The 27,629-nt window shown below is 38.8% G+C and overlaps 1 protein-coding gene across 1 annotated transcript in view; it reads right to left on the minus strand.

Annotated features, from left to right (window-relative positions):
- Window positions 1-26,891, minus strand: part of LOC122668981 (diacylglycerol O-acyltransferase 1A-like) — a 45,848-nt gene extending 18,957 nt beyond the window's left edge. The window contains exons 1-14 of the mRNA XM_043865589.1: window positions 26,349-26,891; window positions 25,235-25,315; window positions 25,013-25,086; window positions 24,770-24,845; window positions 23,284-23,351; window positions 21,238-21,361; window positions 20,665-20,757; window positions 19,795-19,896; window positions 19,546-19,682; window positions 18,882-18,963; window positions 18,726-18,746; window positions 14,066-14,128; window positions 11,051-11,098; window positions 9,644-9,706 (exon numbers count right to left, since the gene is read on the minus strand). Coding sequence (XP_043721524.1) covers window positions 9,644-9,706; window positions 11,051-11,098; window positions 14,066-14,128; window positions 18,726-18,746; window positions 18,882-18,963; window positions 19,546-19,682; window positions 19,795-19,896; window positions 20,665-20,757; window positions 21,238-21,361; window positions 23,284-23,351; window positions 24,770-24,845; window positions 25,013-25,086; window positions 25,235-25,315; window positions 26,349-26,807 — 1,491 coding nt within the window. The 5' untranslated portion in view covers window positions 26,808-26,891. The remainder of the gene's footprint in view (window positions 1-9,643; window positions 9,707-11,050; window positions 11,099-14,065; window positions 14,129-18,725; window positions 18,747-18,881; window positions 18,964-19,545; window positions 19,683-19,794; window positions 19,897-20,664; window positions 20,758-21,237; window positions 21,362-23,283; window positions 23,352-24,769; window positions 24,846-25,012; window positions 25,087-25,234; window positions 25,316-26,348) is intronic.
- Window positions 26,892-27,629: the final 738 nt, after the last annotated feature.

Raw genomic sequence — 27,629 nt, forward strand, 5'->3', positions numbered from 1 at the left:
ATTCCATTAATTTTGAAGGCCCACAAGGTATCCACGATTTTTATGGGCTGCATTTAATGCCCCATGATTTTTAGAGGACACATTGGGGATTTTGTTATTTGGTTGAGTGGAATCCTAGTCATCACTATCCTAGTCATCGCTCTCTCTCTCTCTCTCGTCAAACTTTTCAAGGGCATTCCTGGAATTTCATTTGGGATAGATTTATTTTGAAAGATATTTTCTCATCTATGGAAGGTTAAAAAATCAAAGATGCTTTGATTTTATTGCTTGGAGAAGATAATTACAAAGAAAAGGAAGCACAAGTTAGAATTAGAAATTTACTTTTCTAGAAATAGAAGGTTTATGTAAACAATATTCTTTTCTCTCCCTCTTTCTATTTTTTTTTTTTTTCTTTTTTCTTGGGATTCAAGGCAATGTAAAGGAGGAAGGAGAAGAAAATATTCTCTTTTCTTAGGGAATATTTCTCCTACACATCCCTCTTCTCTCTTCTCTCTTCTCCCCTTTCCCTTATAAATACCCCCTACCTCTCTTGTAAATTTTGCTCATTCACTTAGTGAAATTTCTTCTCTTCTTCTCCTTCTAATTTGTGCTTTTTAGCTTTTCTAAGTTTTAGTTTGTTTTTTTTTTATTTTCAGTTAAAGGTTATAATAGGTTTAGTTTATGCTTTAATTTCAATTTAAGTCTTCAATTGGGTTGTAATTTCTTAATTCTAGTTTAGGTTTTAAGCCTTCTAGTTTAAGTTCTTAAGTTGATGACAAGACTTGAAGATTTAGAAGAGGAGGCCATGGTAAGTTTATGCAAGTATTCAAGCTTTTCAATTACATTCATGCAAGCACATCCAGGTTTTACTATCTAAACTCTCAATCTCATTCTCCATCTCCTCTATCTCTCTCTATCTTCTTCTTCTTCTCCCTTTATTTCTTTTATTTTAATTTTATATGGTTGTGGTTTATGGATGCATTTTTATTCCCTTATTTCTTTTTATGTGGTTAGTATGTGTGGCTGCATTTTTATTCCTTTCAATTCGCTTTAGTTTGACAGGTTAGATGCTCATGTGTTAGGACGCCGATTTAATCCCTTAATTTTGTTAGATGCTTATGAGTTAGGATGCATTGATTTTCGTTAGTTTAATTAGTTTAATTTAACACTTTAATTTGGTTCACTTTGCATTAGCTTTAAGTTAGTTAAATAGAGTGGCGTATATCTCCTCGTGTTCGACCCGTAGCTAATATTGACCCGTACGCTTGCGGTTTTATTTTAACTCAAACACATACCGATAGATTATCGATACATACCGATACCATCGATACATTCCATTAAAAAAAAACCATTTTCACTCACAGACTTGATACAACTCCTAATCTAATGAAAAAATGAAGGAAAACTCTCAACCAAGAGTCTAAAATCTTGCATTTAATCTTTGTTTTTCACACTTTTAGACTAAAAAGCGAATCAAGGAGTACTACAACATCATCCTTTCATCCAATACTCTTCATGGCTATAGATAATTACAACATGTAAGAAACGTCATCTTTTATAACAATTTCAATTTAATGTACTTGTTTGGTTATACAATATTCAGCATTTTAGTGTTTATGCATGACACTTGTTATATATTTTTCTTATTTATATTGTTTTTTGTTCCAAAAGTGTATTTCCATGTGTATCTTGACCATTTCTATACGTATCTGTATTGTTCGATACGTATCTCCGATACAATACGATACAATATGATATGTCTCTTAAAATCACCCGATACCGATACTTTAAACCTTGGTGCTGGGAATACCTTTCAAACAAAAAAGAATTGAGTTGTGCTCCAACAGCTCTGTTCTACACTAACCGAGACCATAGGGGGGTTGGAAGTGACACTTGTGAGAGAGAGAGAGAGAACTTCAAGGAAAAAGCTGGTGAAAGTACTATAGCAGCAGCAAAAAAAGTGAGTTGTAGACCTTGGGCTTTCCTCCTTTGCAACCAAGGTTTTGGGGTCTTGAAAGGGGACCCTAGGGTGATTCCAATGGGCCAGGTCCAAGCTTGAAAAAATTCCAAGATGAGGGAAAACAAGGGCTGTTTCAGAGTACAAAAACACTCTCGGTTTACTATACACGGAACAGTAATTTTGGCTGTCCTTAGATTTGAGCTTCAAATCTCAATTTCTTCATGTGAGGCCTCCTCTTGATGTTTAAATGATCTTCATACACTTTCATCTCATGATATATTCGAACTTTTCACATAGTATTCTCTCCTTTGGAACCCCTTTGTAAGCTAGGGTTCCAAAGAGAGGAAATGGGAGTGGAGGACTTGAAGCACGACTCTCAAACCAAAATCGTGAGCTGTGATACCAAGTTGAACTCTAAAGGTCGCAAAAGAATAAGGAAGCAAGAGAGGAGATATGGGTAGAAGGTTGAAGAAAAACAAGAAAAAGAGAAGAGGAAGAAGAAGAAGAGAAGTTGTGGTAGAATGTTGTATGAGACTATGAGAGAATAGACTCTCTCACACCTATATTGTTTTACTAACATGACATAAGGAATTATATACACCACCCTAAGGAGGTAAAAGGGAAAAAAGGAAAAAATACAATATAAGAAAACAAGATAATAAACTAGTTCTCAAAGTAGCCCTATTACATAAACTGGCCTGCTGATTGCCTTTACAAGAGACAAAAGGATGTGCAGATGCCAATACTCAAAAGGCAGATCCAAAACCTAACCCAGACAAGTTTCCACGAAAGCTTATTGGAATTGATATCAAAATCTGGTTCCCACTTCTGAAACCGCAGCAGTTGGCCAAGAACCCTAATCGGGTTTCTCCTCCAGATCGAAGCCATATCGATTTCATAGGCAAATCTGGAAATAATAAACCCTTTACCAATAGGAGTGATCTCAATTTTGTCTTTCAACCGCCAACCCTCCTTCACTGATCTTTTCAGATCATCCAAAGAAACCAATCTTAGATTTAGCCTGCCTACAAGAGCAAACGAAAATCTGTTAATTTGTTCTTCATAAGCTTTTTGAGGGATGATCACACTCATCACAGACCGCTTATGGATCGGATCCGGGAGGTTCTCCACCTTTGGAAGAACACCGGCACCCAGAACTGCTGTGAAGGGATTTCCCAAGAATCGGCCGCTTGGCAGCCCGATTAATGTCACCGGAGTGATCTCCATTCATCAAACAATCGGCCACACCCTCACAGTCATCATCCTCCTCGCCCACCTCCACTTCCCTAAAAGCCCTAGAGAGAGACACGCCCACCATACTCCCCGATAGTAAGCACATATTATCAGTAACTTCTATTTTTTAATCTTGACGCTGTCCTCTCTGTTACGGATCATCAGTAACTTCTATTGTTTGATCTCCATTCATCAAACAATCGGCCACACCCTCACAGTCATCATCCTCCTCGCCCATCTCCACTTCCCTAAAAACCCTAGTGAGAGACACGCCCACCAGACTCCCCGATAGTAAGTACATATGATGCAGATTCATCACCGAAATGGGCTTATTTCTTTAGAGATAAGTCTAGGGTTGGGTTATATGTATGTTGGGCCTTTGATCCCATGGGTTTTCTATGTAATAGGCCACTTTTATGGGCCTAAAAGAGGGGTACATAGGTTGCATACGGGATTAGCCCAATATTTAGTCTATTTTTATGTTTTTAATTGAACCGGTTTAAATTGGTTGCATCCAATTGGTTCAATTGGTCTAATTTAAGTGAAGTGATCTTATTGGCTAAGAGGTTTTTATATCCTATTGGCTAGTAGGGAATCTTCTTTATTTTAAGTAGTTTAAGTTGTTTTTAAGTCATTAGGACTCTATTTTGAGTCTATTTTAGTTTCCTAGTCAGTTTAAGTTACCTAATAGGTTAGGGATTGGGTTAGGTCTTTCCTTTTTAGAGTAGAAGTCTATTTTTGAGTCCTTTATATAAGGTTGTAAGGGGGCAAAGCCTTGAACACGAATTTGATTAATGAAAAAAGCTTTTGTTTGTTGGCTGCCATTGTTGCTGCTCCTGTGCTCCTTGTGAGTGTGCATCCTTGTGGTTCTATCAAGGTGGAAAGGGACTGGTGGAATCCGGTTGACTCCTTACGCCGTGACGGTTGGGAGGATCTTCTTCAAATTCGAAGGTGGCTTTACCCTTCACAACTATCGAAGCTTGCTGCCAGTGGAATCTTCAGTAAGTTTGGCACCCAATTTCTTCTTCTAACCCTCTAATCCTTTCCCCCAATCGATCCCCTTTATTTTTGTTTGAATCCCATAAACCCTAACTCCATTAAACCCTAGATCTTGCTGCCCAGTTTTACAAAATTTTCAAAACACTTAAAACTCTATAATACCTACATTATTAGAGTCCTATAAACCTGCCTAGCCATACCCCCTAAGCCCCCCTTCCATTATCCTAACCTAAGCCCTAGATTTAACCTAAAACTGCAATTCTGTCCTACTGAAACTGCAGAACCAGCAGCCCCTTTGTTCCTTGTTATTGGTCCTGGTTTAATTGGCTTCTAGTAGGGCTTTACCCTATCTAGAACTACATTATTTTGGTATCAAAGCTATGGTGGAGGGAAGCTCCAACCAAGCCTCAAAAGACCCACCTCCCTTCGTTTTCAAGACCCGAGTTCGTCTACCCAATGGGAGCACAGCCATATTAGTTGCTGATGAGAGGCGACGTAACAACATTATTTCACAATCTGTGGTGGATATGTTGTCCCAGTCAGGAGAGATTTGCATCATGCCTACAGGTCAAGTCTTTGTTGAATTTGAGTGTTCCTCATACTCTGACGGTGCTTGGTGTAAGCCGGTACCATCTCCAAGGAGCGTTATTGCAGTAGGTTGTAATTGGTTGGACGAGCGACAAGGTTGGATTGAACCTGAAAACAACTCATGTGTCCTACCTGATCGACACCGTCTATACCATTTGTTTACTCTAAAAGGGTTACAACCAAAGGTGACCACATTGACTGTACAGCCACAGGGACTGCCGAACATGTCAACTCAAATGCAAGTGGCATCAACTGTGTTTGAAGTTTCACCAACGGCTGATGCGCCAACAGAAGATTCTACTAAAGCAGTCAATGTTGAAGAAAACAAAGTAGACAAAGCTGAAACAGCAGAAGATGAAGAGGTGGTTGACAGCACTCCACGGGAAATCGTTGGCATTCAAGATGCTGTTCTTGAAGAGGTACAGCTTGCGCCTCAAGTTTTAGATGAGAAGGTTATCAACTTTGAAGACTCTATGAACACGACATACATAGTTGATATTGATTCAAAGGTCGAACACATAGAGTTTGTTATGCCACCATGGGTCTTTGAAGAGAAAGCTCCACGCCTTGAAGACTTCATCCCTAATGTTCCTGCATCACCAGAATTTTGTTTGGGAATGGTTGAAGCTGCTACGCATATGTTGTTTCCCCCTCATCACTGCAAAATTCGAGGACAAATTTTTTCAAGTTGGGGAGAGTTGATGCAGATTCATCACCGAAATGGGCTTATTTCTTTAGAAATAAGTCTAAGGTTGGGTTATATGTATGTTGGGCCTTTGATCCCATGGGTTTTCTATGTAATAGGCCACTTTTATGGGCCTAAAAGAGGGGTACATAGGTTGCATACGGGATTAGCCCAATATTTAGTCTATTTTTATGTTTTTAATTGAACCGGTTTAAATTGGTTGCATCCAATTGGTTCAATTGGTCTAATTTAAGTGAAGTGATCTTATTGGCTAAGAGGTTCTTATATCCTATTGGCTAGTAGGGAATCTTCTTTATTTTAAGTAGTTTAAGTTGTTTTTAAGTCATTAGGACTCTATTTTGAGTCTATTTTAGTTTCCTAGTCAGTTTAAGTTACCTAATAGGTTAGGGATTGGGTTAGGCCTTTCCTTTTTAGAGTAGAAGTCTATTTTTGAGTCTTTTATATAAGGTTGTAAGGGGGCAAAGCCTTGAACACGAATTTGATTAATGAAAAAAGCTTTTGTTTGTTGGCTGCCATTGTTGCTGCTCCTGTGCTCCTTGTGAGTGTGCATCCTTGTGGTTCTATCAAGGTGGAAAGGGACTGGTGGAATCCGGTTGACTCCTTACGCCGTGACGGTTGGGAAGATCTTCTTCAAATTCGAAGGTGGCTTTATCCTTCACAACTATCGAAGCTTGCTGCCAGTGGAATCTTCAGTAAGTTTGACACCCAATTTCTTCTTCTAACCCTCTAATCCTTTCCCCCAATCGATCCCCTTTATTTTTGTTTGAATCCCATAAACCCTAACTCCATTAAACCCTAGATCTTGCTGCCCAGTTTTACAGAATTTTCAAAACACTTAAAACTCTATAATACCTACATTATTAGAGTCCTATAAACCTGCCTAGCCATACCCCCTAAGCCCCCCTTCCATTATCCTAACCTAAGCCCTAGATTTGACCTAAAACTGCAATTCTGTCCTACTGGAACTGCAGAACCAGCAGCCCCTTTGTTCCTTGTTATTGGTCCTGGTTTAATTGGCTTCTAGTAGGGCTTTACCCTATCTAGAACTACATTAACATATTATCAGTAACTTCTATTTTTTAATCTTGATGCTGTCCTCTCTGTTACGGATCATCAGTGATTTCAGGGGGCATGTTTCTTTTCAGCTTCACCAGTTGGGACTTAGCTAAGAAGCGAAGCATCCTCTAACACATTTACACCCTCAAGAAAATGTGATACAGATTTTATCTCTAAATGCTGTAGAAAATTCATGGCTAGTTCAGAGATGGATTTTTCTTATCCCTCCTTTTGTTATTGTACTTTGAAATTGCAATTTTTGGAGTTTCAGTGTGTCATACATTGCATAGGATTTCAGAAAGGTTTTTTTTTTTTTTTGGGGTCACGTGGTAATGCAGGCAAAGGCTGCAAATCCGATTGATTGGGCTGGAATAAACCTAAACTCAGAATCCCAACGGATTATATGGGTCATCGAGTTATCTTGTGCTGTAATGGATCAGTTCTATAAACCCAGCTGGTGGGGTAGTCAGTCCTACATGGGATTTTAGTTCTAGTATATATTTTGTCAAGTCTCTACAGTCCTAGGTTATTTTCTTTCAGTCCAAGTAGTTTCTAGGAGTTTCTATTTTCTAGTCTCCAAGTTTTAAGAGTTTAGAGAAGTTTCTGAATTTTGAGTTTAGTCAATTTAGTAAAATAGGAAGTAATTAAGTCTATCAATACGGCGTCACATTAGCCATGTAATGTGGTGGGATTTTGATTGAATGGATTAGAATTAAGGGAGTTGCAGGATAGCAATTTCAATTGGTGTTTGTGGAAACCCCAGGGTAATGGTGATGTAGATCCAAGCCTCCATGAGATGAAGAAGCCCCCCCTGATCATAGGGTTTTAGTAGGAGCCTTAGACTAGTTTATACTTAGTTTATTTCAGTTCTATACTTAGTTTTATTTTTATGTCTTTAATTGAACCGGTTCAAATTGGTTGTATCCAATTGGTTCAATTTAAGTTGGTTCAGTTTAAGTGAAGAGCTCCTATTGGCTAGTAGGGTCTTATATCCTATGGGTTGATGAGGAATCTTCTTAATTTAAGTGTTTTAAAGTGTCTTTAAGTGTTAGGGTTAAATAGGTCTTTTCCCTTTAAGTTGTTTTTAAGTTATTTTAAGTTAGCTATACCTTCCACGATTTAGGAAGGAGGAATTTAAATTGTAATAGGATTGTAGCTGGCCACTGTTGGGCCTTTATTAATAGAAAACGTCGGAGGCTCCCCCACATAATTCAGAGTTTAAAATTTCGTTTGTTGCTGCCTTTAGTGCTGCTGCCATAGCTCCCCTTGTGTGAGTGCTGCCTTGTGGATCTCAAGGTGAAGGGCTGGTGGACTCTGGTGACCCCTTGCATCTATTTATGATCGGGAGGTTCTTCTTTTCTGCTATCAACCTACATCAAGCTGCTGCTGCCTTTGAAGGAGATCAAACCAGTGAGTTATTTTTAATTCCCTGCAAGTTTCCTTCTTCCTCTTCTCCATCCAACCTAACCCTGATCGATCCCCCTTTAAACCTTAATTGTTTTAAACCCTAGTTATCCTGTCCAGCCCCTTCCCACCATCAGATCTGTTCCAATTTTACACTGTAGTTCCAGTAGGCCATCTCCTTCACTCGATCCCCATTCTGCCCCCATTCCAACAGCTAAACTCTAATCCCCCTCTTCCCCATTAAAAACTAAAACCTCTAAAATTTGTCCAGATCTAACCTAACATCAAAACCACACCAAACTTCAACCGAACCACCCTCTCCATACCAGTGACACCCGACCAGAACCCCTTGACCTAATTCCCCCTAAAAACCCTAAATCTCATCATCTCCTTCATTCCCAAAACCTGAAACCTAAAATTTCTGAAATTTAAAAACTTATTCAAATCTAACCAAACCTAGTTCATTAAGACCTTTAAAACCTGCCTAGTTTAATCCTATAAACTACATTCCCATTACCCTACCCTAACCCTAGAATTTTGACCTAAAACTACACTTCTGTCTTATTGTAACTGCTGAACCAGCAGCCCCCTTAGTTCCTTGTTATTGGTCCTGGTTTAATTGGCTTCTAGTAGGGCTTTACCCTATCTAGAACTACATTAAATGGCCTAGTAGATTTGAAGCTCTTCTTGCAGTTGCTCTTATTTACTCTCTCTCATCCCTACTGTTTCTGCCATCCCCCTTCCCCTTCATCAGTCTCTGTTTCATTCAGAACCGCAACTCTGTTCTGGCCACAGCCATTTATAGTCTGAACAGTGGTGGATTTCAGTCATATTCTGGGGTTTTGTTAATCTGATTCTAAGGATGGTTTGACAAGAGTTTCCACCTATTTGAGCACTGGTTGTTGTCTTGTTGCCTCATTAAAGTATCCTAAAACTGTCCTGAGCTAGCTCTTATCTGTTTTCCCCAATTTTGGCCCTAATTCTTTAATTTAGGGTTAGGGTTTATGTGCCATCATCAGGTAGTTTGAGACTCAAACAGTGGTGGATTTCAGCCATATTTTGGATTTTGGTTAATCTGATTCTAAGGGTGGTTTGACAAGAGTTTCAGCCTATGTGAGCGTTGGTTGTTGTCTTGTTGACTCATTAAAATAATCCTAAACCGTCCTGCACTAGCTCTTATCTGTTTTCCCCAAATTTGGCCCTAATTCTTTAATTTAGGGTTAGGGTTTATGGGCTGTCACCAGATAGTTTGAGATCCTTCTTTTCAAATCAAGGGATTGTCAGAGAGAAAAGACAATCAGCTTTCATGTAATCCAAAAAATCTATAGCAAAAACCTGTGACACTGATTGCTTTAGGCACATCAATCAAGTAAAGGAAGAGGGATGCAAGAATAATGGTCATGTTCTGATGCAGAATATCCATGGTGGACTGAGAGAGAGAGAGAGAGAGAGAGATGTGTCAGAAACAAGTCTTTCACCTTTTATTCCCCCTCTTTCTAAATATACTATTTTACCAGTTCAAAAGGTTTTAAAGAGTCCAGGTGTCATGCAAGAGGATGCATCTAACATCCAAGAAATTTAAAGGTATGTAGGGACTAGCTTCCTGTTAAAACAATACTAAAAGTTTTGGATCCAGATCTCCTTGCTCATTAAAATGAAATGATATGTAAATAAAAGGAAAAAAGTAAGAGAAGAAGATATTGTAAAGAATAAGTCACCTGAAACATAATGCCTATGAAAGCCCAAAACTTGAATATGTGGCAGGGCACCCCAATACATAACTGTAGACATACAAAACAAAATGTCAGTATCAGAAAAACAGTAATAATAGTAACGATCAAAAGCGCATAACAGAATGAAACATATTGATACCAGATCAGGTGTAGACCATAGAGACTGTTAAGTGTTATTAAGTGTTAACGTCAGTTTAGGGATATATTGGGTATTCTGTAATCAGTTATGGGTAATTCTGTACAGTTTAGTCTAGTTTTATGTCCTTTATTGTAATTGCACCTTAAGTGGCTATATAGTATTGACTGGGGTCTTGGCCAGCCATTCTATTCTACCCGTGACTTCTCTTCTCCAATCCTCTCGATCTCTCTCCTCTCTTCAGTTCTTCTTCTCTTCCTTAGCTTGTGTGTGCTGGTTTCTTAGTTTGATACTGTGACAAAGACCATGTTCTTCTAGATAGTTAACATTCGTATTGAATAATAATTAGAATGATTAAATCTTCTACAAAGCAATAACATTTTTTTTTTTTTTTTGGGTTGGGGGGGGGGGGGAGGAGGTAAGGGGAAGAATGTTTGCTGAATACTTATGTAATGATAACTTGGACCAATCAATTAAATTTAGACCTCACTAATAACTCATATCAAGAATTGTTTTATCTCTTCACAAGCAAACCAAAATATTGATAGTGATATAGATTCTCGTATGTAAAGTGAAGCTGTTTCATCATTATTCTGTCATTGGTATTTATTTATTTAAAAAGACTAACCAGCTCAGTTTACAACAACTATTTTGGACCAAGCAATGGCCTCAAGGGAATCCCACCCCATCTCTCAACAAGGGTAAAGAAAAGTTACAGATCCCTTCTTATTCTTCTATGATCTTCCATGTTTCCTCTCTTCTTCTTTACCCTTTTCGTCATTTTTACCTTCTTAGGTGTAATTCAACATTTTCAAAGTAAATAGGCTAGTTAAAAAAGGAAAAGAGAAAAGTTTAGGAGGTGCTTAACTGCTTATATACTTCAGGTTTCTTAAGAGAGGAAAAAAGTGAATTTGTCAAAAAAATATATATGGTAGGTAGCACAGTTCACTATTGGGGTCAGGGGATTTGAACAGTGAACAATTAAAACCAGGTTTGGTGTAGTCTGATTCAGGCAGTGGGAAACCGAACAAAACCCCATTTCATCATTCAGCTTGGCAGGCTTTTAAAACTATGGCTCCAATACCATGTTCAACAAAAGTGAGAAGAAGAGAGGGCCCTTACATTGTCCAACAATTACCAGCTATAAAAATGAAACACAAGGAAAAAGAAACAGATAAATGCCGCATCATAAGGTTAGTGTATACTCCTGAAAATGTGAATAGGTATACAGAAATAGGTATAAAACAGAAATATACCTCATGGAATATGGCAGAGAGAAAGAAGACAATCACAACGGCAACGGCCTGATATTCAAAACAAACAAAAACAATGACGTAGTTGAACTAGGACCAAGTTATTAAAATTGAGCATTACGTACCAAGAGTACTACATTCATGGCAATAGAAATGAATAAAAAAATTCACAGGCGATGTAATTCATTTATGTAAAAGAAGATCACCTAAAAAACTGTGGGAAATAGACTTAGCATTAAGGAAGCAACCAGGAGAAGGTACCACCAAACTTCTTTTTATGACTAGCTGAAGCATCTGAACAAATTGAACAAGTTGGGCTTGTTTTTCATGTCAAGTAGAAATTTATGAACCATTCCACCTATCTATATACATCAATTTAACAGTTCTTTTGTCATATTAAAATCCATTTCAACAAAAAATATACAAGCCATTTGTGACTCATATTCTGTCAGAGAAGTCGTGATATTTTAGTTGTGTGAAAGGTTGACATTCAGGGTTTGCAAGAGAAGTAGAAGAGAAGAAAGAAAGTGAAGGAAAAGAGAGAGAACGGGGTCTTTTCCTTGTGCAGTCTTGCTATACGATAAGGTTTGGTTGAACATAAGTACATATAATAATAAACAAAGGCAAATATGAATCAGCGGCACCCATACATAGTAGACACTAAACTCTTGATGGTGCACATATATTGCACATGGTCAGCTTGTCCATCTACCACATCAATATGAATCACTTCTGTCTTTAGTCCAAACATCATCCAACTAGTCTTCTGATTTTATGCACTTGTGCGCAATCATGCAAAATTCAATTTTTCCCTTGTGGTTTATTCAGACATATTGGTAGGGTTGTGAGCAATACCAATAGCATCATAACTGATAAAGCTTTCAAATATTGTGAACCATCAACCTTAGTCTGCTTAAATACTACATATAGAAACCTCAGAATGTCTGTTGCTACTCCATGTATCTGGATATCCTTCTGAAGAGGCGCAATATCTTGAGGTAGATCTCCAGTTTATCAAATTGCCAGCTCAAGCTGCATCAGTTTCATGGCTCCATACTCATGCAGCCATGTTTAGTAAATCAAAGACTCTTTCAATATCATGAAGAGCATGCACAAGCCAACTTACTACACTCACTGCATATCTGATGTCTAGGTGAGTGAGTAAAACATATACAGCCACACACCAATCTCTGATATCTCTATCAATCAGAGAATGTCCATCATCTTCAGCTAATTTTGGGATTATGCCCACTATGTGTCTCTGATGGTCAACAACCTGTAATTCCATTCTCACTGAGAAAATATATCCCTAGAAAGGACAAGTTTCCTATCTCCATGATTACAAGCTCCTTCACAACCGAACCCTCCAATTTCATCATTTCTTTAAGGGGGCAATGTTGAAGTTTTGACTCCAAGCAAAGTAAGGTAGACCACATGTTGTTTATTGACAGTATCAAGGAAAGTCACACACTAGACTTTGTTAAAGATTCAATGTTATCAGCTGAAGAAATTTAAACCTAACAGACACCACATATCCATTTTATTTGAGGTCCCCATAAAGAAAAGCATTGTCCACATCAAACTACTATAGTGGATGGGAAGTCCTAAACAAGATTTATGTACTAGAGCACAAATAGATTGGGAAGGCTTTCTTCAGTTCATCACTTCATCTCATTGAAATAAAAGAATAAAATTGGTTAGAACCTTGTCTCTAATGCTTTGGAGACAGAAAGGTCACCACTTCAGGAGGAGAAGTTGAAACTCTTGTGTTTTATGTCGGTAGTCATTGCTTGAGAACAGAGATTCTGAAAACCATGAAAATCCTCCTATTGTGTGGCTATGAAGGAAAATGAGAGGACAATAGTTTGTGCTTTTGTCTGTGAAGTGTTCAGTGGTTTTTCTATTTCTTAGATCAGATCTGACTGGAAGTCTCTTTTTTTTTTTTTTGGGTGGAGCTGTCCAGTCATTTTTGCCTGGCCTTGTTGATGCATACACAGTTCAAAATCTCGACAAAATTTCGCCAAAATTTTGGATATTTCGGCCAGGCCGAGACGAGATGCTACGTAGAAATGAAAAAATGCAATATTTTGGAAATTTCGGTCATCTTGTTTCGGAAATATCGGTCTAAAAAATGCACCGTTTCATTGAAATTTCGGTTATTTCGGTCATTTCAGCATTTTACACCCCGAAATGGCCAAGCAAAACTCAGAGAAAAAAATACAATATTTTGGCAAAATTTCGGGAAATTTCGGTCTGGACGAAATGGCCTTCCGAGACGAGATTTAATACTATATGTATACATTGACGCTGCCCTTCCCTAACAGTTCAAGATTTTAGGTGAACAGCAACGAACAGGCCTGGCCCGTCTATAGTATAGTCTGCTGTTCATAAATAAATATTTGATGACAAAAATCTCTCGAGAATTTATTTCAAGGTTGAATGATATGAAGAAGAACCATGTACATGAACGAAGATTCACGAAATCCTCAAGTCAAAATCTAACATCAAACAATTGCAAGAAGCCTTCTATTAAAAAAGCCAACAGATAAATTTGAGCGCGAAATTAATTTTAAGCAGTCCAAAACAGTAATTTAGTGAATTTATTTCCACTCGTGAAACACCAATTTTTAAGAAATTTCACGCTAAAGAAAATTTTTAATGGTTTTTCCAATACAGGATCATCTTATCATACTCTTCCATGGATACAAAATCTAGTCTTCCTGAACCATAGGGACAACATGCTCTAGATAAAATATTTTGGTTTGTTCACCCTTCTATAAGCACGCTTTATTAAGTCGTAGGAGTTCTAAACCCCCAATTATGCAGGATAACTTGAAGAAAATTAGCAAAAGAATGTCATTTTTATCGCTAAGCAAATACAAAAATAAATTGTTCAGAGCCTTCAGGCTGAAAAAGGAAAAGAAAGAGAAATTACTGGCACTAAAATAAACTTCTCCTCTGCAACAAAATCATATTTATTTATTCAGTGTTTGAATTTAAACAAAGAGAAGAACTTACCCGGGGAATCCCGTTCCGTAGGCATGGAAAATAGATATGGCGAACCATCCATTTGTGAACAGGCTGTGGTCAATAACGAAATCATTAGTTTCAAGCTCTACCAAACATGTCAACTAAATCTGATTACAATTTTATTCAGAAAAATCTCAGGTTGGAGGCCACAACCCTCAGAATGATGTGAGGCCCGCTGCAAGTACCATTCTTTCTCATGTTCAGAGGGCCCCATACCAACAATGGGACAATACCTGCCTAACAATTAACTAAACCATGGAACAAGAACTCGCCAAGATCTCTGTAATATCTCGGTTTTTTGCAATACCGAGACGAGATGCGAGGCAAAATAGAAGAATGCACTGTCTCGGCCAAGATCTCAATGGTCTTGGTCATCTCGGAGGGAAACCTTGGTATACAGACACTTATTTATGCCAGAAACCAGGACAAACACTTACTTATGCTAGAAACTAGGACAAACACTTGTTTATGCCTAATAACATTTAAGTAAATGTTTTTATATTTACTTAAGATATTATTCATAAATAAGCAAATACCCCCCCTATTTGAATCCAATAAAAATAGTTAAAAAATCAAATTCCAAAAGGATAAAAAGTCAACCCCCCAGTTCAAGAAAAAAACTGGATTTTCATCGGTAGGTGCAATTTTCAACTTTTAAATGCTGGGGTTTTTCTCAAATCTAAAAATTCCATAAATCTTAATATGGTAAAACATTGTTAAGAACCAAAAGTGTGGTAAAATATTCATTTGTTTTGATGTCTAAAAAAACATTTTCATTCAAAGCGCACACCAAATTAAGTCTCTATCTATCATAAATCCAACAGGTGCTCACTACCCAACCGATGTGGGACTAAACCCCTCCCCATTTCTGGCCATGGAGCGTACTCACTGCATCAACTCCCCCACAACTTTGGGCCATGGGCCATTGGGCCTCCACATGGCCGGTGCACAGACGACCCGCTCTAATACCATTTGATTACATCCAAACAAAAGCCAAAGCTTCAGGGTGGAGAGGCCTTCCCAAGGTCATAAGCCCAGCAGCCGCACACTACTTGATCGATGTGGGACTAAACCCCCCCATTCTTGGCCATGAAGTGCACTCATTGCATCACTATCCTCTCATATTACCAGATTTCTCCTTTTTTTTGGATGAATAAATAATTCAATTACCAAAGGGGGGAGAAAAAGGGGGGGGGGGGAGATACAAGCAAAGCCAACACTAAGCCCCACCAAAAGGCAAGGACAATACAAAGGCCAAAGCCCAACCAAAAGCGCATCAAAGAACAAAGCGCCAGCCCAACCAAAAACCGAAGAGCCAATCCCCTCTCAAAGAGGACCCACTAACCCGGGTCAATAGGCTCACCACTTAACTTGAAAATTCTAGAATCTGAATGAGGGTCGAATCCAACTTTGGGGGGTACAGGGAGTAAGAAATGTAAGGACACTTCCTAGGGAAAGGAGAGGAGCTGGGATTACGGCGACAAAAAACGAGGATAGACTGGGAAGCGGACGGGAGGGGAAGAGGGGTTGGAGGGCACATGCCCGTTAGGACCCAATGGGCCAGCCTGAGAGGAGCGGAGAGAGGATTGGGCCTGAGAGGGATAGGAAAAAGAAGAGAAATCTGGACCAAGGACCAGAGGAGGACTGGGCCAGAGAGGGAGAGGATAAAGGAGAAGTAGACACAGTGGGGACCACATCGATTGAAAGGGGGACCACGTTGATTGGGAGGGGGACCACATTGGTTGGAGGAGAAGTCGGGGAGAGAGAGGGCCTAGGGGATAAAAATCCCTTAGGCAACGATTTGAGGAAGGCAGAGATACCGACAGGCGAAGGGGAAACCTGCAAAGGGGTGACAGACTCAACAGAGACAGAAGGGATGGCAGATTCAACAGGGGCTAAAGGAGCTGCAGGCAGAGAGGAGGTCAGCACATCGGGGGAGGAGGAAACTACATCGTCACAGAGGCTGGTAGACTGGAGAATGGAGGACCTGTTTGACCCTGCTATTGCAGGGGGGACCACTAGGACAGAGGGAGAAGGCCGGCGAGGAGAAATCGAAGCCGGGAGGCCTTTCGGACGAGATCTGCGATGGCGGCTTCTTCCCCGACCACGGTTGAGATTGCGAAGAGTAGAAGCTAGCGGAAGAGAGTCATAGACTTCTACTCCGGTAACAGCAGGGACAACTGGAGCCACGATTTTGGGACTTGCTACTCCGATCACAACAGGGATGAATGTGGTCGCGATTCCTTCCCCATCCACGATGGGGAGACTTCTGCAAACCGCCACAGCCAGAGATATGATTTTCGAACCAGGGACCTCGACTGAGGTATTGCTGGGCAACAGGTTGGGGCAAATCTCCAAGGCATGGATGGGATTCTCGCAAGAAGAAGGCGGAACAGAGGAGGCTTCTACTGCAGAGGGATCTTCAGCGAAGGCACCACGCCCAGCAACAGGGCATTTTTTGGTCGAATGGCCAAACACCTTACAGGACAAACACTGAGGAGGGGTCCATTCGTAGTGGACAGCCTGGTTGAAGGAGAACCCTTCGCCATCCACTACAAGGATGGAAGCCAGCAGGGGAGCATCCGCCGAAACTTCTATACAAATTTTGGTGAAGGCAAGATGATCCTGGAGTTTGGTTCTGCCGTCGGAATAAAGAGGGTTTCCAAGGACCGAGCCAATAACGCTAAGGCCCTCCTTACACCAGAAATGTAAAGGGAGCCCAAGGAGGGAGACCCAGAGAGGGAGCGAGTTGAGATCGAGGCGATGCGGCTGGAGGTAGCGATTCCATTGCCGGAGAAAGAGAGGTTTTCTTCCAACATTCCAAGGGCCTCCATCTAGAACTCTGCCTTTGTCTTCAACTTCAGCAAACTTGAAGATGAAAACTCCATTGTCTAGCAGGTAGGTTTCAAAACCACTCTTTGTTTTCCATTGCTTCGAAAAGGAAGCTTTGACGAGAGGGAATGGTGGTCGAGTTCCCAAAAAATGCCCTACAGGGCAGTTGTCCCATTTCTTAGCTTCAAGATAGAGGAGTGGGCTGCTTTGGAGCCACCGATGATGGTATGACAGACAAAGTGGAGGGGAAAGCCATCACGAGATGAGGGGCTTAGGTTTGAGAAAAGGCAGGACCAAGGCCTAGGATCAGGGGGTGCCCTGGGAGGTGGCGGCACCACCCCAGGGAGGTCGGACATAGGGGAGAGATTTCAGACAGGTTCCAAAATGCATCGAGTGCTCCCGTTTACATGCTTCGAGTGATCTTCTTGCCTCTTTATTTGTTTACTTCTGATAAAAAAGCGGGGACGAGATTTCTCCTTTAATTTCTACCTATTTTCTTCTTTGTAAGCTCATTACCTGCAGGCTGATCTGATTGACGTAATCATATAGTTCACTTCTATGAGGCATGAAATATATTCTCATGTATACATTCTACATGTACATGGTGAGTCAGTGAGTCTAGAGAGCTAAGGTAGGCCCAGATAAAAATGAGCTAGGGTATCTGTCCAAGTAACATTCCCAGGGAAAAATATCTGAAATTACAATAACCATATTGTTCATGATGCAAATTGACAAAAAACAGAGAAGTAAAATGGATATATTTGCTTTTTTTTTAGTCTAATTTATTTATTTATTTTTTTAAGATCACCACTGTGTTGCTCAAACCCATGACTACAAGGTTAAGAACCTTGCACCGTACCGAGTGAGTAGACAGGCATAAATTTTGTTGTGCCAGTATAATAATTTGGGGAAATAATGAATTGTCAAAAAGAATCAAAAGACAGTCCTATTGCCAGGAAGCTTATTTCTTTATCATCCAGAGTTGGAGCATTTTTCACAGGAAAAAAATGATTGCACATTTGCTCCAGTGCAAGGATTGCTATGATGCAAGTTGAAGATTCTGAACAAACAAAGAGGAAGGCCAAAATAGTTTGGTCAACATAGTGAGAGTAGAAAAGAGAGTTTATTGTATAAAGTGGATTCCAAGAGCAGGATTTGTTGTAAAACTAAACCAAAGCAGTTAGAGCAAGGGTTTGTTGAGTTCAGTAGGGTGGGCAGTGTGTCAAGAGACCAGGAAAGTAACGTACTGTTTCCTTGCTTTAGTCCTATTGGGGAGACTCCACCTACTTTAAAACTTAGCTCTCCCTCAGCGGCTCAAAACCCACTGGGGGGGGGGGGGGAGGGGACGGTTCAAACTTTCTAACTCCATCGGCATTGAGTATGGTAGAAGATGGAGATTCTCAGCACAGCTTAATTAGATTATTGACTCTGCGGAGCTATAATCAGATATGTTCCACAATCTCAGACAGGCTTAAGCACATAAGGTCCGAAGCTTCCATGTTGAGTATCTAATTCCAAAGAACACAGTAGACAGGTAATAAAGTTGTACACAATCATCCAAAAAGTTGGTTGATAAGGGTTCTTTGTATTGGGGAAGCCCATGACTGTTTTGGGGACTGATCCTCTACTTGATTGATTCCCTTCTAATTTAACTTGATTCTTACAAAATCTCTTTTTTCCCTTTAACGACAATCTTATAAATCTATAATATTGATCAAAAGACAACCTACGAAAAAGTTCCCAAAGGAAAACCTTTTCATGACACTAGATTGATACATGAACACAGTAAATTGAAAGGAAGAGTAAAGAGATGTACCATGTTCCACATTCTCCAATACTGATGACAGCTCCATAACCAACAAATGTTTGCAGCAAAGACAAATTAAATCCAGAAAACTCACTTCAGCTACGGAAAGGTGGGAAAGTCAATTATTAAACATTTAAATTCCAAGTAATCACCTAGAAAAGTTACCTCCTCAACGGTTTTTGCATTCCACCAATCTTTATAGAACTCACGATCACCAAATTGCAGGAGCTCAGCAAGTATATTTAACCTAAATTGCAAATACAATGCCAGCCAACTCTTAACTCCAAGAAGAAAATTCAGAATAAATGAAAGCCATATGACTATTCTTGAGAAAGAAAATTTATTTATTTTTATAAACATGTTCCACTACAATGATTCATAGCTAATAAAACCAATAGGAAGAAAAGAAAAAGAATAAGGGGAAGATAAAAAGAAGGCGGAAAAGGGCGGATGAGAATCCAATTCAAGAAAGAGAATGTAACAATTTTCAAAGCCATGCAACAGCTGAGCCTACAAGCCTTTTTCTCCAGAAAGTACTGCTTAAGGCCCTTAAAAAATGCATCCACAATAATAAACAGTAATGGAAAGAATAGGCTTTGAACTATAAAAATTCCTAAATGCTTCCAAATTTAATAGATATGGCAATAAGACAAAAAACTATATTCAATGAAGATCGCAAGTTCCAACTACAAGCAGAAAATTGATAATAAAAATAAAAAAAACAAAATCAACACGAAATAACATAAAAAGTAATGTAAAGAATTACATGCATTGATCTTTTCATTTCCTTTAGGGAAGTGCGTTACTAAATCAGGATAGGTTCACATACCAAAGGTGGAAAAAGCAATAGAACATGCAGAGCCAGACATATAAGGTTGGAACTGATAGCTTCAAGACCCTCTCAATAGCATATAAAAGGTTGCCTTTCAAAGGGTGTTGAGAATTCTGGACAATTGGATTAATGTACTGCAAAATTATTCCACCAAAAGTAACTTAGAAATACTGTTGTTATGTCAATTTTAAAATCCAAAATGAAGCAATCAGAGTACCGGTTTAAACATATGAAGAACCAACTTACTTGTTCTATAATAAAACCCATCAATCCTGTAAATATTACCAGTTTAACAAGTTGTCGGATCACCCAACCCTTCCGAATGCATGTGGTACGAGGATAGCTTGTCTGCAAATAGTTGAGTAATATGATAATCGCAGGGATCAGAAGACATTGTGACTAAGGAAACAATTACTGTAGGTTTCAGCTTAAAAGTAACCTAGGATATATATGACCAAAGTATTATCTATGGAGTGGGAAAAATCAGGCCATAAACAAAAATAGTAGGACCTTAATCTACAATTAAGTAAATCCCAAAATAAAGGACATAAAGGCTTTGTAGCATATTGGCAACAACAATTACAACGACAGAGCAGTTTTCATGAATTGTAGTCCAAAAATCTTTGCTCAAGCACCTAGTTCTATCATGTGCAAGGTCAATAGGGATGAAATTTTGAGGACACATGTCAATTTTTATCCCAAACAGATGTTGGCCAAGAGGAAAAATAAAGCTTGGAAGATCCAAGGCTACGGGAAGACACCTGCCAATTCATGGAGGGCTGAAAAATACAAGGAAAGATGCCGATACAAGGTAAAATATACGATTTCAATTTGAGTCTGAAATTTGGCACGTGGAAAATCCAGCTCATTCCCTAGATATCCAATGGTCGGAATTGCCATACCATGTGGAAAAACAGGTGGATCATCCAAAGATTCCTTTCTTAGACCAAATTATCAGAAGAACATTTTCCTAATAATAATAATAAAGGTAATTTTATGTTCTAGGATAGATGTAGTTATATGGAATGCATTTGAAGTAAGCATGTGTTCCTTTTTCTTTTCTTTTTTTTTGGGGGGGGGGGGGGGTGGGGGTTGGGATTGAGACAGTGAAGTTACCTGGTAACATAATGTAGGAGCCACCATAAAGTATGCCAAACTCTTGAAGGTAACATCATAAGAGTAATCCATTTTTGAAAACTTGGAAGCCCCCTAAAATCACAAAAGAACTATTTTGGAATGAGGTAAATCATTAATGCTTCACATTGCATCAGCAGAGTAACTGAAATAATGTTCAACTGAGCCCCGGGGTGGGGTCATGCAGATATTCACATCAGAAGATGTTTTGATTGTAGTAAAAATAAGAAGAAAACATATTATTCACTAGTGGAACTATAACTGGAGAATGTATATTGACTGGCATAAGAAATATGATGTAAAGCCCTATTTGAAATGCCAGACAGTCTAGATAACCCTACATATTCCTCTATCATCAACTCTCAGGGTCTCACCTCCAAGAATAAAATTGACTTAAGAAGTTCTATAAATAACTGACATAGTAAAATCAATGAATATATTGAATTTTTTCTCATGTGCAAGCATAAAAGTCTAGAAATCGATTTCTAATATATGCATGAAGTACCTATCAAAAAAATGTTAAAATAGAATGCACAAAGGGAATATCATGGTTACCTTATCAGCTGACTTGGTAAGTGCCCTCATATCACAATTTGTATGTGCATAAGATACCAATTTTAACCATACAATGCTTGCAAGGAGCATTAAAGCAATGCCAAATAGAACAGCAGAATCACACCTGCAAGAATTCAAATAATTAACCCAAGAGACCAGGTAAATAGTATTCAAGCTTCACCCTCCCCCCCCCCCCAAAAAAAAAAAAAAAGGATAGATAACAAACTGAAGAAATTAAAAGAAAAATCAAATATCAGGTATAAGTCTCTCACAAGATCTAATGTGTGTAGGACAGAATTATTTCACTACAAATTGTTCTCCAATGCAACAGCTGTGCACAAGCATTACCTATATAATCAGTAACCAAAGATGACACAGATTAAGTCCTAAGCTTAGGAATTTAACATCCTAATGTATGAGAGAAAACTTATTTATCTTACTGTCACTCGCCCAGATATATCTTTTGCTGTTGGAGTTATTAGTCAATTTATGCAATATCCAAAGAAAATTCACTAGGATGTTGCTTACTGTGTGTTGCGATATCTGAAAAGTGCTCCTGGTAAGGATCTTATTTATCGGCCTAATCGGAATGCTAATCTGGTTGGGTTTTTTTATGTTGATTGGGCTGGTGATTGATGGTGATAGGCGTTCTACTACTGGTTATTGTACCTTTGTGGGTGTTAATTTGGTCATCTGGAAAAGCAAAAAACAAACCACCATTGCTCGGTCGAATGCTAAGGTTGAATATCGAGCGATGGAACATACTACAACTGAGTTGATGTGGGTAAAATCTTTGCTCCAGGAGTTGGGATTTCCCATCACTCAACCTATGCAGATTTTTTGTGATAATCAAGCCGCTATCTATATTGCAAGTAATCCTATATTTCATGAGAGGACCAAGCACATTGAGGTTGATTGTCACTCTGTTCAGGATATTGTTATGAAAAAGTTGATTGCTACTCCATTTGTCTCTACTACCAATCAACTTGGTGATATGTTTACAAAGCCGTTGTTTGGACCTGCTTTTCGTCGAAGTTGTTCCAAGCTGGGCCTAGGTGATTTGTACGCTCCAGCTTGAGGAGGAGTGTTAAATTATATCAAGATCATAGGGAGAAGAGGATATCTCGATTAGAATATTCCAATATTCGAGTCGAGATTCCCCTCCTCCTTATGAGTGTCTCCTATTTGTATTTATGTTTTAGTTGAAGTTTCCTAGTCCTAGTTGGAGTCTCTAGTTCTAGTTCCTAGTTCTAGTTCTAATTTTATTTTCTGTTTTCCTATTGTAATTTGGAAACCTAATATGATTAGGAATTCCCTCTTAATGTAATCTGTTTAGTATAAATATAAACAAGGTGAGGGAGACTGTCAAGTTCGACAATTCTCTTCTCTTCTCCATCTTCTTCTCCACCTTCTCCGTTCTGGTTTTCAATTAGTGTGCTTAGTTACAGGATCCACATGTAAAGACCAGAAGGAGGGCCAGGAACTTCCACTTTCAAGTTTCATTTCTAACACCACTCTCACTGTGCAAATAACATAGCAATGACGAATAAGGTTATATAATAAACTTGGCATCTCCATATCTCTATATCGCAAAAATACCAGACTACTTGATGACTACTTTGACAGAATTAATTATGCACCCCACCCTGGCGGTATACTTTCTCAAATGCTTGTAATACCTAATATAAGAATGACCAATGGAAACCTTAGACTGCATCTAAAAGCCAGGTGGATGGCATATAGTTGGACTTATATTGTTCCAGATTTTAAGGACCAACACTTTCACCATGTGTAGGTGGTCTGATTCTGTAAATGAATAGCAATAGATTGGGGGTATGATTTGTTTTGTAGGGGGGGATTTGTGCATTTTTTGTAGAGGTCCCTAGTGGCCGTTAGGCTTTGTACAGCGCCTGATTGTACAGGGTGCTTTCTTTTTAATCTTTAATACAATCTTTATTACCTTTCTCTTCAAAAAATTTGGGGGGGGGGGGGGGACCTTAGAATATAATATGGGAGAAAGAGGAGAAAAGATGGCATATAACTCACCTAAGAATCACAAAAATTGGATAAAGGATTGAAGCCGTACAAATTAATATATGAAGCAACAAAACAACCTGCAAAGAAGAGGAAACATTAAAGGCAAGCCACAGCAAGAGCCAAATAATGTCTGATATTGGTGCTATCACTGAGACTAAGAAGCACCAAATGATATCTTTCTTGTACTATCTACCAAGTCTACTGAGAAGAATTTTGTAGCCAAAATTATCTGGAAAAGAATATTCAAACTAACTCCTTCATGCAGAACCAAAGCTACACTAAGTATATGACAGAATGCACTTTAATCCAGCATGGTGTGGATACTTTGTAGTGTGGCAGAATAGGTATTCTAGATTGACAGCTCCGTATAAATGTGCCTTGGAAACTATCACTGCTCATGTGGTACACATGGTTATGAATCTCAACTTTTCAGATGTTGTGTCAGCCTCAGGATAGACCAAAAGCCTATAATCTAACTCAACAATCTAAACCACCTGATTGCCACAGCGTTGACCACTGAAATAGACAACCAAAACTCTCAAGTGAAAGCTACAAAACAAACTAGGAGCAACGCAACACGCAGTAGCCTTGATCAGAGCCAACTGATCAAACCCCAGCAAGATTTTCTCTAAAGAAAGGAAATCAAATTGCACTTTTGTGCTTACTTCAGGCTTGGGGTGGAAAGTCTGGCTGTACTTGATTAAGAGCTCATGCACCCTGCCCCAACACAAACTCAATGATGTATACTACATAATAAAATGAAAATGAAAAAGCAAAAAAATAGGTGCATAGGGAACAATTTAGTTATATGAGGAAAGGGGAAATGTTATCCGTCATCTCTCTCCTCTCCCCCTATGAAATGACATTACTGCCCCCATTTGGGTGAGAAGAGAGACAGACACAGGGAGCGCTGGCATAATCCACCCTCCTGGACAGAGAACACTTTCCCATAAGTAACTTAGACTAGCCTTGGGCTCAGGTTGAGCACCTTCAGCTGAGTACAGCTTTGCTAGTTACAAGTTAACCATTCAGCTTTTGGGATTGGGTTAGGTTTAGTACACTAAGCCAAATAGCTGACACCAAACAAAGTTTGGTATTTAAGGGGTATATCACTTTGATGGTCCACACTAATGACCAATGTTCCAGCCTCTTTTCCTCCAAGAGCCAGGTTAACTTTGAATCATGCCCCATCGTTTTTCTCATCATATATTTACGAAGGATCTCAATCAGAGGTTAGGGGTTGGGAAGACAATGTGATGTTTAACTGCTATGCACATCCTAGGGCAGGCACAACATGGAATTGATCCTGATTGATGAAGGCATTACATTGTGTTATCCTGATCGATGAAGACATTACAATGTGCTAGGGACCCCAAGTGAACAGAAACACAGGTTGATTCAATCCAAAAACATCATCAGGTAAGTATATAACAATCTCCAGTTAAGAAAAATTGACACTGACAAAATGATAACAATGCCAAAAAAAATCACTTACTGGTTCAGAAATAAACTTGCTTCGCGCCAACTTTTCAACCACGAAAGCACCAAATGGGAAAATTGGCAGTGAAAGACTGCAAAGTAAGATCAGAAGATATAAAGTTTTCCATGTCAGAGAAACAACAAACTCAATCAGAATACAAATCAATAAGACAAATTTTGCCCACATGTGATGCAAGTCAAACAATTTGATTTTCTGGGAAAAGGAGGAAAGAGAAAGAGGAACGTTGATGATCAGTACCAACACATAAGGATTGGCCAATCTCTCAGTGATTTTGAACTAAACCAGAAACCAGCTCTGATTAATAAGCCATACTGCAAATGAAAACCAAGGTAGTAATAAAAATTGTTTAGTCCTGGAAAAACAATAACTTAGAAGCGAGTTGACAGGGAAAAGAAAAGAACCACACTACAGATTGTAATTGTTATCTACCAGTAATAAGATGGTAAGTTAGAGGCAAACCTTCATCAAGTTTTCAATGATTAGCCTGCTGTTAACAGCAACAAGAACTAAAATACAGAGATTGAAGAGACCTGCATGACTCTGCCATAAAATGTGAATTAAGGGTCATTAACATCACATGGTTTTAAGTACCAATTGATAGAAACACAAAGTTGATTCCCAAAAGTTCCTTGAACATCACATGAACATACGTTACGCACTGCAATTAAAACCATTCATGTAAATGCTTATGCAATTTCCAAATGAATTTAAAAGGTTTCAATAACAAGGATTCTTTACATCCCTAACCACTCATTGCAAATAACAGGGCCTCTACAAATAAACATATGCATTGAGATACTTGAAACACAATTCACTCCTTGTAGGTGTCAACCTCATTGCTATAAACAATTGCAGAACAGCAAGTGCACTATATATCCCAACCCAATATTGAAAATTTCTACATTGAAACATTTGATGAACAAGTCACTCGCAGTAGACCTCATTGCTATGATAAGAAAAGCGATCACTTCATAGTCTAGCTGAACCTTTGACCCCTCGCTAGCCTAAATTGTAAATTGAGCTGAAGTTATTACAATAAGCAAAACTATTATTGACCTAGTATCTCAATTGGACAACTTTCCAAAGGCAATCATGATGGTGCAGGCTCAAACACTTCGTAACTGCTTGATGAAGAAGCTAACTATTGTACCCTCACTATACGCACAACATTAGCAGAGCATGTTTTTATCAGTGTATAACCTTGGGTGCAAGAGGCTAACCGCACTAGCATTTAATCTGAATTCTGAAATACTCTTACCGCTACTACAAAAGAAAATAAATTCATTAATAAAAAGGGATAGGAGAAAGGGTGAAAGAGAAAAGAAGATCAAAACCAATCGTTTGACATAATTATATAATGGAAATTGATTAAATATAAAGGGAAAAGGGGTCGCGAGAGGTTTTTCTGCTTTTGGAGCGTACATTTTATAGCACTCAAAAACAATATTGAAACGTAAAAAGAAACCACAATCACAATTTGACACCGTAAACCATAAAATACAAAATATTGTATGATAACACAGGATTTGGTATGGAAGTAAAGCTGAAAATAAGCACCAAAAGCAGTACTAACCTGTTTGAAGATAGCGTCAGAACTGAGAGGGCTCTCCTTTACCCTCTGATGAGCCGCAGAAGAAGCACGATAAGAAAATCTCGCTGGAACAACAGCCTCAAGACTCTCACCGGTTCGAATACGCTCATTATAGACATCTCCATTACTCAAAGAATTCCCTTCCTCCTTTAAATCGTTACCGTTACCAATTCGATTTCTATCATCATCTGAGCTCGTCTCAGCAGAAGAATCGATCGTAGAAAGCTTGGCTAACGTCTCAACCTTATCAACCTTGGAAGACGAATCAGGTGAGGCATTAACCACGTTAGAGTTCGGTCTCCTCCGAACAGAAAAACTACGATCCGATTCTTGAAGAATGTTTGATTTGTGATCCAGGTTTTCTGACGAGTTCGACATCGCCATGGAAGGATAAAGATGAGTTGCAGAGAAAGAACAGACCCGTGTGTTGTTGTATTGCATGCAAAGAGACACCCCCGAGGAAAGAAAAATAAAGAGAGACAAGTGAGAACCCTTCCCAGTCTTTTCTTCTTGATAATTTATTAGAGGAAAGTATGATTCGATTTGTGAGGGAGTTTTTGGCGGTTTTTATGTGATTATATTATATCAATGGAAGCCCAAATACCCAACCGGAAAGTAAAATCTGAAATAGAAATAGATATAGAAATAGAAATTATACTAAAGAGGACCAGCGACAATTTCTGTTTATTTACTGAGTCAGACCGCGTGGAAGTCCTTGAGGTGTCCCGATTCTGTAAACTCCGTATACCGAACAGACCAGAGGAACCGACCTCATCCTTTGGACACGTGTGAGATACGCAAAAAAGATCATTATCAATGATCTGAAGCGTGACGCAAAGATAACGTAAGAAAGAACTAAATCTACGGCTCTACGGAGATTAGATTTGATCATGTGGTGGAGGATGTCGTCATCTTTTACATCATTTACATTATGACTATGACCAAGCAGTGGCGGTGCAGTTCCCAATTCTCTTGTTAGAGACTATTCAGATTTCAGATTACGTATAAAACCTCACCGTTTGGCCTTTGTGTTTGGATGCAAAAATGCCGACAGATTTAGCCGCTGTCATTCGGGTCAAATAATACCCGTATGGCCGTATCCGATCTCTCATAACGGATTCTAATATTTGGTCGGTTTAGCTCCCTCTTTTTTTTTTTTTGTGGGTAAATGCTTAGTCTCATACTCTCATTGAAAATAAAAAGGAAGGAAAGTGAAATTAATTAAAAAATTATAATGTACTTAAATTTTTTTTAATATATTAA

The sequence above is a fragment of the Telopea speciosissima genome, chromosome 7 (assembly GCF_018873765.1).
Source record: "Telopea speciosissima isolate NSW1024214 ecotype Mountain lineage chromosome 7, Tspe_v1, whole genome shotgun sequence".
Classification (NCBI taxonomy): Eukaryota; Viridiplantae; Streptophyta; class Magnoliopsida; order Proteales; family Proteaceae; genus Telopea; species Telopea speciosissima.